The sequence below is a fragment of the Bombus bifarius genome, unplaced genomic scaffold, assembly GCF_011952205.1.
Source record: "Bombus bifarius isolate JDL3187 unplaced genomic scaffold, Bbif_JDL3187 scf7180000007966, whole genome shotgun sequence".
In the NCBI taxonomy this organism is placed as follows: Eukaryota; Metazoa; Arthropoda; class Insecta; order Hymenoptera; family Apidae; genus Bombus; species Bombus bifarius.
Genome location: NW_022884352.1, coordinates 3,472,600 through 3,486,174, shown reverse-complemented (window position 1 = coordinate 3,486,174; position 13,575 = coordinate 3,472,600). Strand labels below are relative to the sequence as shown.

General features: G+C 36.6%; 1 protein-coding gene across 5 annotated transcripts in view; it reads right to left on the bottom strand.

Annotated features, from left to right (window-relative positions):
• Positions 1 to 189: 189 nt before the first annotated feature.
• Positions 190 to 13,575, bottom strand: part of LOC117205139 (E3 ubiquitin-protein ligase Rnf220-like) — a 197,544-nt gene continuing 184,158 nt past the window's right edge. For 3 of the 5 annotated variants that reach the window (XM_033443274.1, XM_033443266.1, XM_033443284.1), the window contains 5 exons: positions 5,991 to 6,262; positions 4,325 to 4,592; positions 2,681 to 3,138; positions 1,513 to 1,587; positions 191 to 787 (listed from right to left, as the gene is read on the bottom strand). In XM_033443274.1, coding sequence (XP_033299165.1) covers positions 716 to 787; positions 1,513 to 1,587; positions 2,681 to 3,138; positions 4,325 to 4,592; positions 5,991 to 6,262 — 1,145 coding nt within the window. In that variant the 3' untranslated portion in view covers positions 191 to 715. Of the gene's footprint in view, positions 788 to 1,512; positions 1,588 to 2,680; positions 3,139 to 4,324; positions 4,593 to 5,990; positions 6,263 to 13,575 lie in introns of all 5 variants that reach the window. The other 2 variants (XM_033443257.1, XM_033443294.1) reach the window with 2 other exon arrangements.

Sequence of the window (13,575 nt, the reverse complement as noted above, 5' to 3'; positions counted from 1 at the left end):
CTTTCAATTTCGCATAGACGAAAGAAGATATCTTCGCGATAATTGTTTTGACATAATTTGTCGCCTATGAGAAGAGAAAAAGGGGGAAGATATTTATCTCAACGAAGGAAATAATTGTTAACTATTATAAATTAAAGAGGAACGATTAAAAGTATAGGAAATTAAATAATTAAACATTGAATTTATGTGATGCAGATATATTCCTCGTTTTATTTTCAATTTCGCATAGACGAAAGAAAATATCTTCGCGATAATTGTTTTAAGAGAAGAGAAAAATGGTGAAGAATAGAGAAACGTTGTTGATAAATAAAAAAAATATGAATTTTTTGATCGAATCGCAGGTGTCCAAATACTTGTGAAGAGTAGCGTAGCAACTTGTCGACTAACATTATACGATAACTTATCAGAGGAGGAAATATTTTTCTATATATATTTCTATATATTATAGCAGGATGAAAATTGGTCTGCGCGACGAGCGATAAAGCATGATCGAGACATGATTCGCGCGCGCCTTTCACGGCTTAATTTACTAACGCTACTAAGTGCATAATTCGTACGTGGTAAATCTAAAAGGAGTTAATTTAACGTGACGCATAAATATATACAGATATTTACACGATCGAGTCATATCGAAACGCGTCGATTCTTTGGCAAAAAATCGACCATTATTTTTCTACGGACAACCCAATTTCTTGTTTGGCACACGCGACTTCCTTCACATGTAGATACGTCGCAAATCTGAAGGCGACGTTATCATGTTGCATTGTGGACACAGCTTTTTCGCACCCTGAAAGGGACAACTCTCCTCAACAAATTTTTTCCTATCTATTCTCAGCTTTCTTTCTCTGACAGTTGTACCGTATGGCAAAAATATATTAGCGGCAAGTCGAATAAAATAATTCAATGCGATTAAAGTTGAAAAACATTTATATCGCAATGGGCGTTTTTTTTTTTTTTTTTGAGGAGTGGAGAAGAAAGAAGAATTTTGACAGGAACAGTTTCTATCGAGAAATAATACTAGGTTTTAAGGAGTATGATAATTTGATAGCATATCGAACGATTATTTCATCGTGTTTATATAAAATGATTTTAGATATGAGATTTACTATTCATTATTTTATGTTTAATGTAATTAAATATCAATGAAATATTATGATAATAATTGCGATATATTTCTTTATGTAACGTATAAGATAACAAGCAAAGTTTAAAATATATTCCACAGGTGAATCGAGAGCAACGTGTCAGAGAAAGAATTGTTAATATATCGTTTAGACAAGGATCAATGCCTTTCTTCAATTTTTATTCGGAATTTCAATTTTACTCATTGAAATTCTGGAAATAATAAATAATTCAAGTAAATTAATTAAATGACGAGAAATTTTGTCAAAGTATACTTTCTATTTGGTGAGAACGTTTCATATACGAATTACTATAATAAAGAAAAGAAAAGAGAAATTATATTCAAAGACGTATTATAAATGTAAATTTAGCAAAATACTGGTAACTCACCAATGTGTGCAACCAGCATTGTTCGCAATGAACGTGCCAGCAGCAAACCGAAGTCACAGGCTTTTTATACTGTTCCTGAGGACATAAAAGAATGAAATATTTTTGTTAATTAGCAAGCAACGAGCTTCATGTTTATTGCTTCTGTGTTTTCTCAGTCTCGGAAATTATTTAATAAAATTGCTACGTGAACGGAAGAAACAGAAGAATTACTAGGTGAAAAGCTTGAGAACAGAAATATTAGAAAGAAGAAGACAACGTTTTAAGAAGCTAGATCTATGAGAAGCGTAACAAATAATATCCAGTAAATATATTTATAATAGACAGTATAATGTTACATTTTAACCCTGCTGTCTTTCTTAATTCTTCATTACCCAAAAGTGTTCAATTTCAACAGATGTTATTACGATATACATAGTATTTAAATATTTTATTATCCAACTAAATTTGTTGGACGTTCCGTGCGTTCCACGCTTTCTATGAACAAAATAGTTCGGAAAAAAGAAGATATCCGAAGAGATACTAACCGAAGAAGAAATGAGGATGACAGCAGGTTTAATGTATTGAACTGGCAACTAAGTGATTGCGATCATTTAGCTGCCAACCCAATGCACGTACATATCCGTATATGAGTATTTTGTAACAAATAAAAAGTGTATTAAATATCATGGCGTGAAGAGATTCCAAAATTTGAAAAATCATTTTGGAAGATAACCACGAAAATGAAATGCCTTTTACTGCATTTTACTGCTTGGTCTCTAATAACTTAATAACAACAAAAAAACTCATGAACGAAGAATCTATGTAAGTTAGTATGAAGAGATGGCGGAAGAGATGCAGTTTGTAAGAGAAGATATGTAACCGAATGACTTGTAGTCCCATTGGGAAGTAAATAAATTATGACAGTCGTGGTCTAAATCAGGAATCTAAAGAATCTAAAAAGAAAAATGCGCGTATCATTTTGAATTTGCATTACGATAATCTGAAATGATCTTTGCAAAGTGGCAGAAATTCAACTGTTGCATCGAGTTGGTTGTTGCCTCGCTAAACCACGATAGTCAGTTTAGACGTCAAGCACGCAACGTTAAATATCTCGAGACGTAAAATATACGATTTATGCCACTTTCCATAATCATCTACGCTAATGAATCTGCCACTAGCAAGAACTTACCATGCAGATGAGACACTTAAACGGTTGGCCACGCATTTCCGCTTCTAATTCCCGAATTCTGCCTCGAAGAGCCTCGATTACTGGCGTGTCACCGTCCCTTCTAGGCGACGTCGAGGCACTCTCGTCTTGTTCGTTCTGGCCAAGAGGAGTCGCTGTTCCTGGTTCCGGTTTCACCTCGACCAAACCTTGACCGATTTGTTCGGGTGTGTGCGGCGTGTGAGGCGTGTTGGACGCGTTTGGCGATATCACGGCTTCTCGAAGAGCGTCTCTTTCCTTTTGCTCTCTCGGCGTGCCATCCATACGTGGCGCGATCACATCGGCTTCGGAATACTGTGCAGCTCCAAACTCGGCGGCGTCGTCGCCATCGACCACCAGGTCCACGTCTTCCTCTTCCTGCTGATTAGATCCACCGTTGCCAGCGGTTGAACGATTGCTCGATGAGGTCGCCAAACCTGCAGCTACGAACGCAACAAGCAATGAACTTTAGGTATACATTTTTCCCCCATTATTTACAATTTATTTACAATAAATTGACTGTACAGATATCAATTAGACAGAAAACGATGGTTGTTTAACTGGAACTAAATACAAGAATCGTACTTCGACTGAAACAACTCTCGCAACTCGACAACGCTAACAACTCTATCTCTCAGCAACGCTAACAACTCTACTCCTCGACTTCTCCACTAACTCTGACTTTCGATTCACACTCGCTTCTCGATTCACACACTCCCGCCTCTCGGTTAGCGCTCTTTGATCCCAAAATCGTCCTTCTCCTCTGGCGTTCTTTTCTTTTTTCTTTAATCTCACCACGCCCATGCTCCGCGAGAACTAGGTGACCTCAGTCACATAGGCTTTCTTCGAAGTAAACTGACAACTGAAGGGTAGACGACACTGTTTTTATGATCCGATCTACCTCTAATTAGGCCTTTTTTTCGCGATACTACAGAGCATTTCTACAAATTTCATACAACGTTCGATGTTTTGTTAAAAGGAGAAAATTATTAATCTGATGTTAAATATAATATCGTGAGAATGATTAAGACGTGGATTAGTCTCGATTAACTGTAATCTTTAATTAATTAATCAGGTCACAACATCGTAATATGCAATTGTTTAAGTCCGATAATCCTCGATTGCTTTCAATCCAAATGCCAGATGATCGAGTCAACGATTATCGCACATCATTGTTGTTAAGGTACAGAGAGGATTTGGAAAAACAAAAAGTTTCAAATTTCTTTACAAATTATTTTGCTCTTCGTGTACGTTACTCTCTGAACGACTCGACGACCTACTCGCTTGTTTGCTTGTTTCTTTTCTTCTGATCGCTTCTAATAACTTCTAGCCGCTTTTGATCGCTTTTAATCGCTTTTGTCCCAACCGGGACCTGGACGTTCTTCGACGCTCACAAACACTCTCACACGTACAGTATAAATGTACCATCTATTTAACGACTGTCAGACGTATGGATTCGAGAGGAAGAAAAGCTTGTTCGTGCAGTGAATACGTTTTTAACCTCTCAAGAAAAATTATACAGAAATAATAGGATTTAAAAAGAAACACGAATACGACTAGGAAAATGTGATATTATGAAAATGAATGCTATAGATCTTGTTGAAGAACGATTTATTCGCTTTAATTTACCAGAAAATCCTCCGACGAGCATCGACGTTGCCCGCACTCTTCTTTGACCAGCCCATTCATACTCTTCGAAAGTTTCAGCATCGCCCTCCACGTCCACCTCCTCTTCGTCCAAATTATTCTGACCAGCGGGATTTCCATTATTGTGTTTGTTCAAGCATCGTTCGACGTGCTGATTCAATTCCTCCGGCGTGCCAGATAGCCTCTCGCTACAAACGGGGCAAGAAGGTTCATCCGCTTTCCGTTTCCGGTTCTTCACACGGATTCTAGCCTGCACATATTTACGAACCACTTTTTAGAAATATCGTGACAGGCGTAATCACGCTATATCAACAAAATTCAGAATAAAAGTTGATGTACAATCAAAGAATAACATCGACAAATTAATAAAAGGAAATGTATCTTTTTATCTTTAGCAGAACCGATTGGGTAATTAATTTTTAAGCGACAAAGACTTTTTTTTTGTTCCTCCTGTATAGTAGTGAATAACTGTTAAATAGTGTAGGATTTTTTTATTTATTTAGAAATATTAGAAATTAGGGTTTCCAATGATTACTATCCTATATGATAATTTTATTGATCGATGGATCTATTTACAATGGATTAAACGGGAAACGATGGTTACTTAACATGAACTAAATAATGTGTTATAGTTAAATAGTTGATTCAAAACTCACAACTAATAGTCTACAACTGAAAACAACTCGGCAACTCAACTCTCGATTCCTCATAATTCGATTTCTCACCACTCGACTCTCAACTCACAACTATCTCAACTCGACTCTCAACTCACAACTATCTCAACTCGACTCTCTACTCACAACTATCTCAACTCGACTCTCTACTCACAACTATCTCAACTCGACTCTCAACTAACAACTAACTCAACTCGACTCTTCACCATATGACCCTCAACTCGCAACTATCTCAACTCAACTCTCAATTCACAACCATCTCAACTCAACTCTCAATTCACAACTATCTCAACTCGACTCTCTACTCACAACTATCTCAACTCGACTCTCAATTAACAACTAACTCAACTCGACTCTCAACTAACAACTAACTCAACTCGACTCTTCACCATATGACTCTCAACTCACAACTATCTCAACTCAATTCTCAATTCACAACTATCTCAACTCGACTCTCTACTCACAACTATCTCAACTCGACTCTCTACTCACAACTATCTCAACTCGACTCTCTACTCACAACTATCTCAACTCGACTCTCAACTAACAACTAACTCAACTCGACTGTCAACTCACAACTATCTCAATTCAACTCTCAATTCACAACTATCTCAACTCAACTCTCATCTCACAACTATCTCAACTCAACTGTCAACTCACAACTGTCTCAATTCAACTCTCATCACACAAATATCTCAACTCGACTCTCAACTCACAATTATCTCAACTCGACTCACAACTCACGACTCGACTACTCATAACTCGACTCTCCACTCACAACTCTGCAGGTGACAACCGCCCGGTAAAACTCCCTTTTGGTCTAACGACACATAGGCCTTCTCGCAACATTGTTTATCGTTCACCTGATAAAAACTGCCAGGACCTTTTTGGCCTAACGGCACTTAAACCTTCCCGCGATATTTCACCCGATATTTCTTAAGTCATTTGTCCATGATACTACACTATTTATTTACCTGTCTATTGGCTTTAATTCTCTTGTAAGTCTCCCATCTTCCATGAGGCGTTCCATCAGCGGCTGATGGGGCATGGAGCATCGGTCCATGGGGATGGTCTTGAGGATGGCCAGGAGGCAAACTCGACCTTGACGCTCGCGCTCGAGAGGATGCCGACGATATCTTGTAAAGTCGGTCGAGTTCCTGAGCGAAATGTTGCTCCAATTCCTGCGGCCTTACAGTTACTCCGCACGCTGGGCAACAGGACGGATCCGATGGAAATTTCTTTTTGCCTAAAACACGAGTACACCCTGTTACTGTCATCCTGTCACAAATTAAACCACGCATACTTCATTTCAAACGTTTGTTCGTCCGCTTTCTATTCTATTCTATTCTAATTCTTCTTAACAACGAGAGATCTAAGAATGTCGGTAAGCGAATTAAGAATTTCGCGCGATTAAGCTCGTGCATGACGAGCAGAAGATTGTTTCAGAGAGAAGAGGCACAAAAAGGCACCACGACATTACGAAATAGAATTATATTCGACGAAAGCAACGAACGAATGTGACATAAACCTCAAAATAAGTTAAACAATATGATAGAAAATGTTTAGTACAAAAGTTACTCACACTAATTGAGTATGCTAATTTTAAACGTTCTTTCACCGTAGATTGATGAAGAATTTTCCTAAAATTCAGCGAGTTTATAGCGTAATTAATTTTCGTTTCGCGTAATTTTATTATATTCGCATATCCAACATACGTCGGATATATTCGTTCTTAAAAGAAACATTTATCAACCGAGGTCCAAAAGAATTGTGAGACTGAAAAATGTTAGTTTACAAAGAAGATTCCGGATGCAGAAGTCAAATAAACTGTGTCGAGTGGTTACACCTGTTACGTACCTTCCACGTTAACATAAATTTTAAGGAAACCTGTTTCATAGTAAAAATTATTTTCATACGGACTTGCACGCGATGCATCGTTCCTCTGTATTCGTTCAAATTCAGTCGATTAAACGTGTTAAAAGAATATGATAAATTGATCAACGCTTCGAAACGAAAAGTCCGCAAATCCTAATTATCGATAATTAAAAGAATCCTTTAATTCTATACATAGCGTATCGATTTTCCAATGTATCTCAATTTCTGTATTAATTAAAAACCGATAGCATCTAGCGAAATACGTTCGATAAAGGACGTTGGAAATTCGACGGGAAACTATCAAACCATAAGAACACGCGACTGTAACTATTAAAAATAATGCAAGTAATTAATTCATCCGAATAACTGTAACAAATTTAGCCATTGCAATTTATATCACAGAGAAACAATCTGAGAGAGAAACATTTGATTCGAATAAAAATTGAGCAACGCTACAATTAGGTTCCTAACAAATGCCGTGTAAGTACACGATCTTTTCACAACTAGGAGAAATATGCTTCTTGAAACAACGAATAATTAACTAAAAGCAAGAAAGTGTTCGAGTTGCTACTTTCCTATAGCAGGAAAAACTTTTCGAGGGCTGATACTTGGCGATCTAAAAATAAACGAAAGATCACGGTATTCCAAAATTCACGCAACTTGTCAGACAGCAGACATACTTTTGCTCCGAAAAATATCGAATGGCGTTGTTTATTTTCCAAAATTCTCGTTACGTGCCAGATTTTCACCAATTTTCTAATCGCGTTTCGACAGTAACGCGTTATACGCAGGATCCCTGTACCGCACGTTGCTGGGACTCGTCATCAGAGAGGAATAATTATGAAATTTTAGCAAAATTTGACCAATTTAGTCCGCAATTCTAAGAGTAACCGGACTAAAACTGTGTTCCCATCTTGCTACTAATTTGCTGCCATTGAAATTTACAACTGTCAAGCATCACACCTGCGCTACGTATTATACTACGATACCGCGAGACCACTATACGTCCAATAACACACGTCCCAGTTCAATGAACGTTCAATTAAATATATACGTAAAATATTCTAATTTTCCAAACAAACGTAGAACGACTAATCTTGCAATTAAAACGCACGTTGAGAAAAATAAGCAGATATTCGGATACTTTGGGGCAAAAGTAGCCTAAACGACGTTCTCGTGGGTGGAAGTAAGTTAGTAGGGATTTGGCTGAACAGCCGTGAGAATCGTAAGTTACATCGACACGAAGAATCTTGTTTCGAAAAGCTACCGTGTGCCCTCACCGCTTCTGGCGTCGTTTATTTGGAGAACGGCAACCGGCTATTCTCGAGCCGTTTAACATATCCCGAAGCGGTTCTCTTCCCTCGTGTCCTTCCTCTTTTCTCTCTTACAAACCGATTCTATTCGTCTCTTTTCCAGTTTTCACCTCCCTTCCTCCTCGTCGCTCCAAGTCGCAAACTTTCTTCTCGTCTCAGTTTTCTTTTCCCCTTTCAATTAGGTACACTGGGAAATTTATGTCCGCGCCCCGGAATACCCCGTGTACTCGATATTCCGTTCTTTATTGAAACAGACACCTTCTGTTTCCTTTATAGGCATTGCGGATGGCTCCGATTGGAAATAATCGCGATGCAAAATACCGGCGAGTGCGTTTCCTCGTTCCAGCGTTTCATAATACAACGACAGTTCGCGTTCGATTATTGCACAATCTTGCCGATAGGATATTGGCCTGGAAATCTCGCCGGTTTACTGCTTATTATTTAGATTGATATTTCGAGCGCCTGCACTCTTCAGCTAGACGAGCGAAGGTTAATTTGTCGTCGTACTTTTATCGCGTGTGCGTTTTTCAACGTACATTTTATGGGAATCGTACGCGAACAGCGAGGTTCTTGGCGATCAGTTTCGTGAATTTTTATTTCATTTGGATTATTTTACCCCGCTGGGGGTAGCCACCCACGTGATAACCAAACAACTAAAAAATTCTACCAAATGTCCAAATTGGACAAATTGTGAATGTGAAATATTGAATAAAAAAAGAAAGAAATTTGGATTGTTCGATCGAATCTTTGCGAGCGACGTTGATGATAATTCACTTGTTCGGAAATTATCCGACTATCGTTTGTACAGTAATATCAACGATAGTGTACTTGTTGAATCTAAAATGTTTGAATATTCGTTTGTACTGCGGTGATTAAAAAATCCAAGCTCCCTTTCCAAGAGACAAGTAAACTGAATTTTCGTATTCTAAGCTTTAGAAGATCGAAGAGAAATGTTAAAAAGAAGCAATAAAATTCCATACTGTTGAAAATGGAAGGTAAAGTTGATATTTTCCAGTAATTTTCTCGAAAGTTACGTCTAGTTTTGAAAAGTGTTTCGCAGCAGCGAATGGCAATGTAAATTTGACGATATAAATTGATAAACGATTCGATAGAATGGCACTCGTCTGGAACTCGTAATCTTTTCGTAATCTTTGGAATTACAAGGCTGCTTCGGGTAGCGTAAGAACTCGTTCCTTCGGTCGTATAGTCTTATCGATGTTATCATCGAAACCCTGGAAAATCGTCAAGGGATGCGATTTCCATTTACAGAGTTCCATCTGCTGACATAATTAACGGAGGCAGTGCCATTTTCGCGTGCAAGGGTCTCGGATAAAAGGGGGCAAAAAAAAAAAAAAAGAAAGGAAAGAAAGGGGAAACTCAATGGTTAAACCGCAAGGACCTTCTGAATGTTTTTATCCTTCATCTAAGATGTTCATTTTCTTAAGCACGACCTCCTACTTTTTCTCTTTTACGTTCACATGAATTACAAATTATAAATTTGAACGTTTTATAATATCGTCCACTTCGTCCTTTAAATTGCAATTTAAATTTTCATATAGTTTGTACACTTTTCGAAATTTTTACTTATGATGACGATATACCTCGGCACAACGAAACTATTGGGCTGGCAACTAAGTGATTGCGGATTTTGTTATTAGGTGGCAATGACAAAATCGGCAATCATTTAGTTTCCAACACGATATATTTCATATTTGTATCGTACGTCTATCTTCAATTTGTATCGAGATAAAAAATGCTTTTGATATTAAAGAATTAATTTGTAGAATATTTCGCTTGACAAATATGAAATAAATTGTGTTGGAAACTAAATGATTGCTGATTTTGTTATTAGGTGGCAATCATTTAGTTTCCAACACGATATATTTCATATTTGTATCGTACGTTTATCTTCCATTTGTATGGAACTAAAAAGTGCTTTTAATATTAAAGAATTAATTTGTAGAATATTTCATTTGACAAATATGAAATATATTGTGTTGGAAACTAAGCGATTGTCACCTAATAACAAAATCAGCAATTATTTAGTTTCCAACACGATATATTTCATATTTGTATCGTACGTTTATCTTCAATTTGTATCGAGATAAAAAATGCTTTTGATATTAAAGAATTAATTTGTAGAATATTTCACCTGACAAATATAAAATTTTGGATTTTGTCATTGCCACCTAATAACAAAATCAGCAATCATTTAGTTTTCAACACAATATATTTCATATTTGTATCGTACGTCTATCTTCCACTCTTACCGAGCTAAAAAATGTTTTTAATATTAAAGAATCAATTTGTAGAATATTTCACTTGAATCGAAAGTGGAACATTTCAATAGATGTTGAAAATACGATATCCAGATACAAGTGATGTAGTAGCGATAAGTATTAAACAATATACCCTAACTAATACACTATACGTAATGTACAATGATACAAATAGATATATCATTTTTTTCATTTTTTTAAACAATGATTACAATAGAAGATATAGTACCAAATATAAAATATCGCAGGTTAAGTATAAATCGGTGGATTTGCGACAGAACGAAGAAAATTTAAAATTGAAATTTTATCGAATCTGCTTGGAAATTTTTATGCAAACGTAAGAAATTTAAATAACGAAAGCGTTTAATCAAACTACGTGCAAACGGGAAATCGTTATCGTAATATAAATTTTGCAATTTTTTTTTTTTTTTCAAGGAAAATTAGAGTTGCTTCACTTCCTGACTTCTTTCGTTCATTTCCTTTCTTCTACTTACTTTCCAGCGTTTCTGCCCTTTCGTAACTGCTTTCGCTGCTCTTTGCCCCTCGTTTCGATAAAACGACGATGCTACTCCCTTCGTCGTCGCGAGAAGCTATCTCCCGCGACTCTGACCATAACCGCGCTATCATTTACACTTTAAAACGACTACGGAAGATAGAGTGGTAGCGTATCTTTAATTAAAAGAGTCGGCTGCCTAGGAGTGCGGAATGAAAAGATTCTTCTCACTCTACGTCGTAAGGGTATCGCGTTATTAAAGGGCGAATCTACCGAAAAAATTCTGAATAAAACCATTTTTGTTATTTGCTCTACCTGAAGTACAATTACTTCTATTTTTCATATATGTAACAATAAAAAAATATTTATTTAATGCTATATAATTTTTAGGAGAATAAAAAAAAAATTTAAAAGTGATTGTTAGATATGATGTCTATATATACAGGGTGGTTGGTAACTGGTGGTACAAGCGGAAAGGGGGTGATTCTAGACGAAAAAAGAAGTCGAAAATATAGAATAAAAATTTTTCGTTCGAGGCTTTGTTTTCGAGAAAATCGACTTTGAATTTTCGCTCGGTACGCGTGCGGCACGTTATAACGAATCTCAAAGTCGATTTTCTCGGAAACAAAGCCTCGAACGAAAAATTTTTATTCTACATTTTCGACCTCTTTTTTCGCGTAGAATCACCCCCCCTTCCGCTTGTACCACCAGTTACCAACCACCCTGTATATAAAAGCAGGCATTCATTGCAAACATATACTCAGTGAAAAATTAGTATATACGCTACGAACAGTAGTCTCAAACGTACAATTACCGCTAAAGACAATCTCGCTGCATATCGTAGCTTATTAATATAATTGACTGCTCAGATACTTGGCGAAATATATGCGTGCCACAAGTATAATTCCTATATTCCATCCTCTATTTTCACACCTGTTTCAAGTTTCACCAACGTGTACAAATACGATAGTAGTGTCTCGTTACGATGCCAACGAAATTTCTATATCTTTCGGTATCAGGTTAAAAAGTGTCTTTCTTTCGCAGACACGTGTTTTACAACGATGCATCTTTACACAAACACGAAACCTAATCTGTCAAACGTTGTGATTCGTATCATGATAAAACAAAACGTATATACATAATTCGATAAAATCTTGTACTTTTATTATTTCCTTGCAAAAGAAAAGAAACCTTTCGGACGACCCAATACATAATTATATTTTGATTTTTAACACAAACGGAGAAATATTTATGGCGTTTCAGAGTGCAAGGAATTTATCTGTAAATTCTCTACCCTGGCTGAAAGATGGCAATACAACTTTTTATTACGCGAAAGGGAAATAAAACTTTCCATGGTATAATTAATTGAATTTACGAACAAGCATACGAGTAAAAGTGTTTTACGTAACATACAAAAAGACGTATAAAACTCGAACAAGACCTGGATGAAAAACTCGAAAGGAAGTAGGCGAGGAGAAACGCACCCTATAAATTAAACGTTTGAAAAACACAAAAACCAGACTGAAGAAGCGCGAAACGAATAAAACGTTAGGTGAAAATTTATCTACACGAGTGCGTACACGAGTTTCAACGAGAATACGAATATTACGTTTATTCGTACAAGTACTTTTTCTTCGAGAAACGAATAAGAAGAGAAAAGAAAATGTCACGTTTTGTTCGTTAAAAGCCAGCAGACAAACAAATTAATCATCGACGCGTATTCATACTTTCTCATTCTCCTACTTTCTTCTCGTTTTCTCCACGCAACATCGAATCGGTTATTCCGATAAATTAATATCACAACGTTTCCGATGTATTTATTAAACAGGTTACTATTTTTCAGCTCGCTGTATTACATATTCGCACATATCTTATACGATTTCGCAAACGTATTTGTAGCAGCATTCATGAAAGATTCAAGAAAGAAGGATGCCCGACTCCTATGTCGATGAAATACAAGCTGCAGGTAATTAGCTCGGAGCTCGTGCAGTATTTACGGCCATTTAATCCGGATAGAGCAATTAGTATATATCGATGGTGCCAGGTTGGTGGTTACAGATGTAGGATAGGCCCCTACCTACCACGTATAATCCGGTTTTAATTAAATAACTGAGTCTCTGTCTCTCTCTTCCCCCCTTTTAACTCTCCATGCCAGTCACCCTCTGCCTTTTTCTTTCGAACTTGCTTCCGTACAACTTCTATTGGACTTAACGTAACGAAAACAATCGAACATCCGAGTTTCCATGCGAATTTTTTGACAATTATTCTCCTTCCGAAATGTAAGATCGAGAGATATATTTTTGGTATTTTTAGATGCTATAAATATAGAAAGGTTTTAGATATAAATATCGTCAAACTTTGTGAAATAGTTCTGGTTTATTTCATTTGTTAAGTTACCATTTATATGTTTCTATTTGTATAGCGTTGTATAGCGTTTGGTCCGATGATGTGTACACATTGGTACCATCGAGAGGATTGACACAAAAAGGCTTAACAAATGAAAGTAAATGTGATTTAAGTAGACGCTCGTTCTATCTGCAGGTATAAACCTGTGTGAAAAATTCAGCAAAATTTTTAACTTTCAGAAGTATAACTGCTA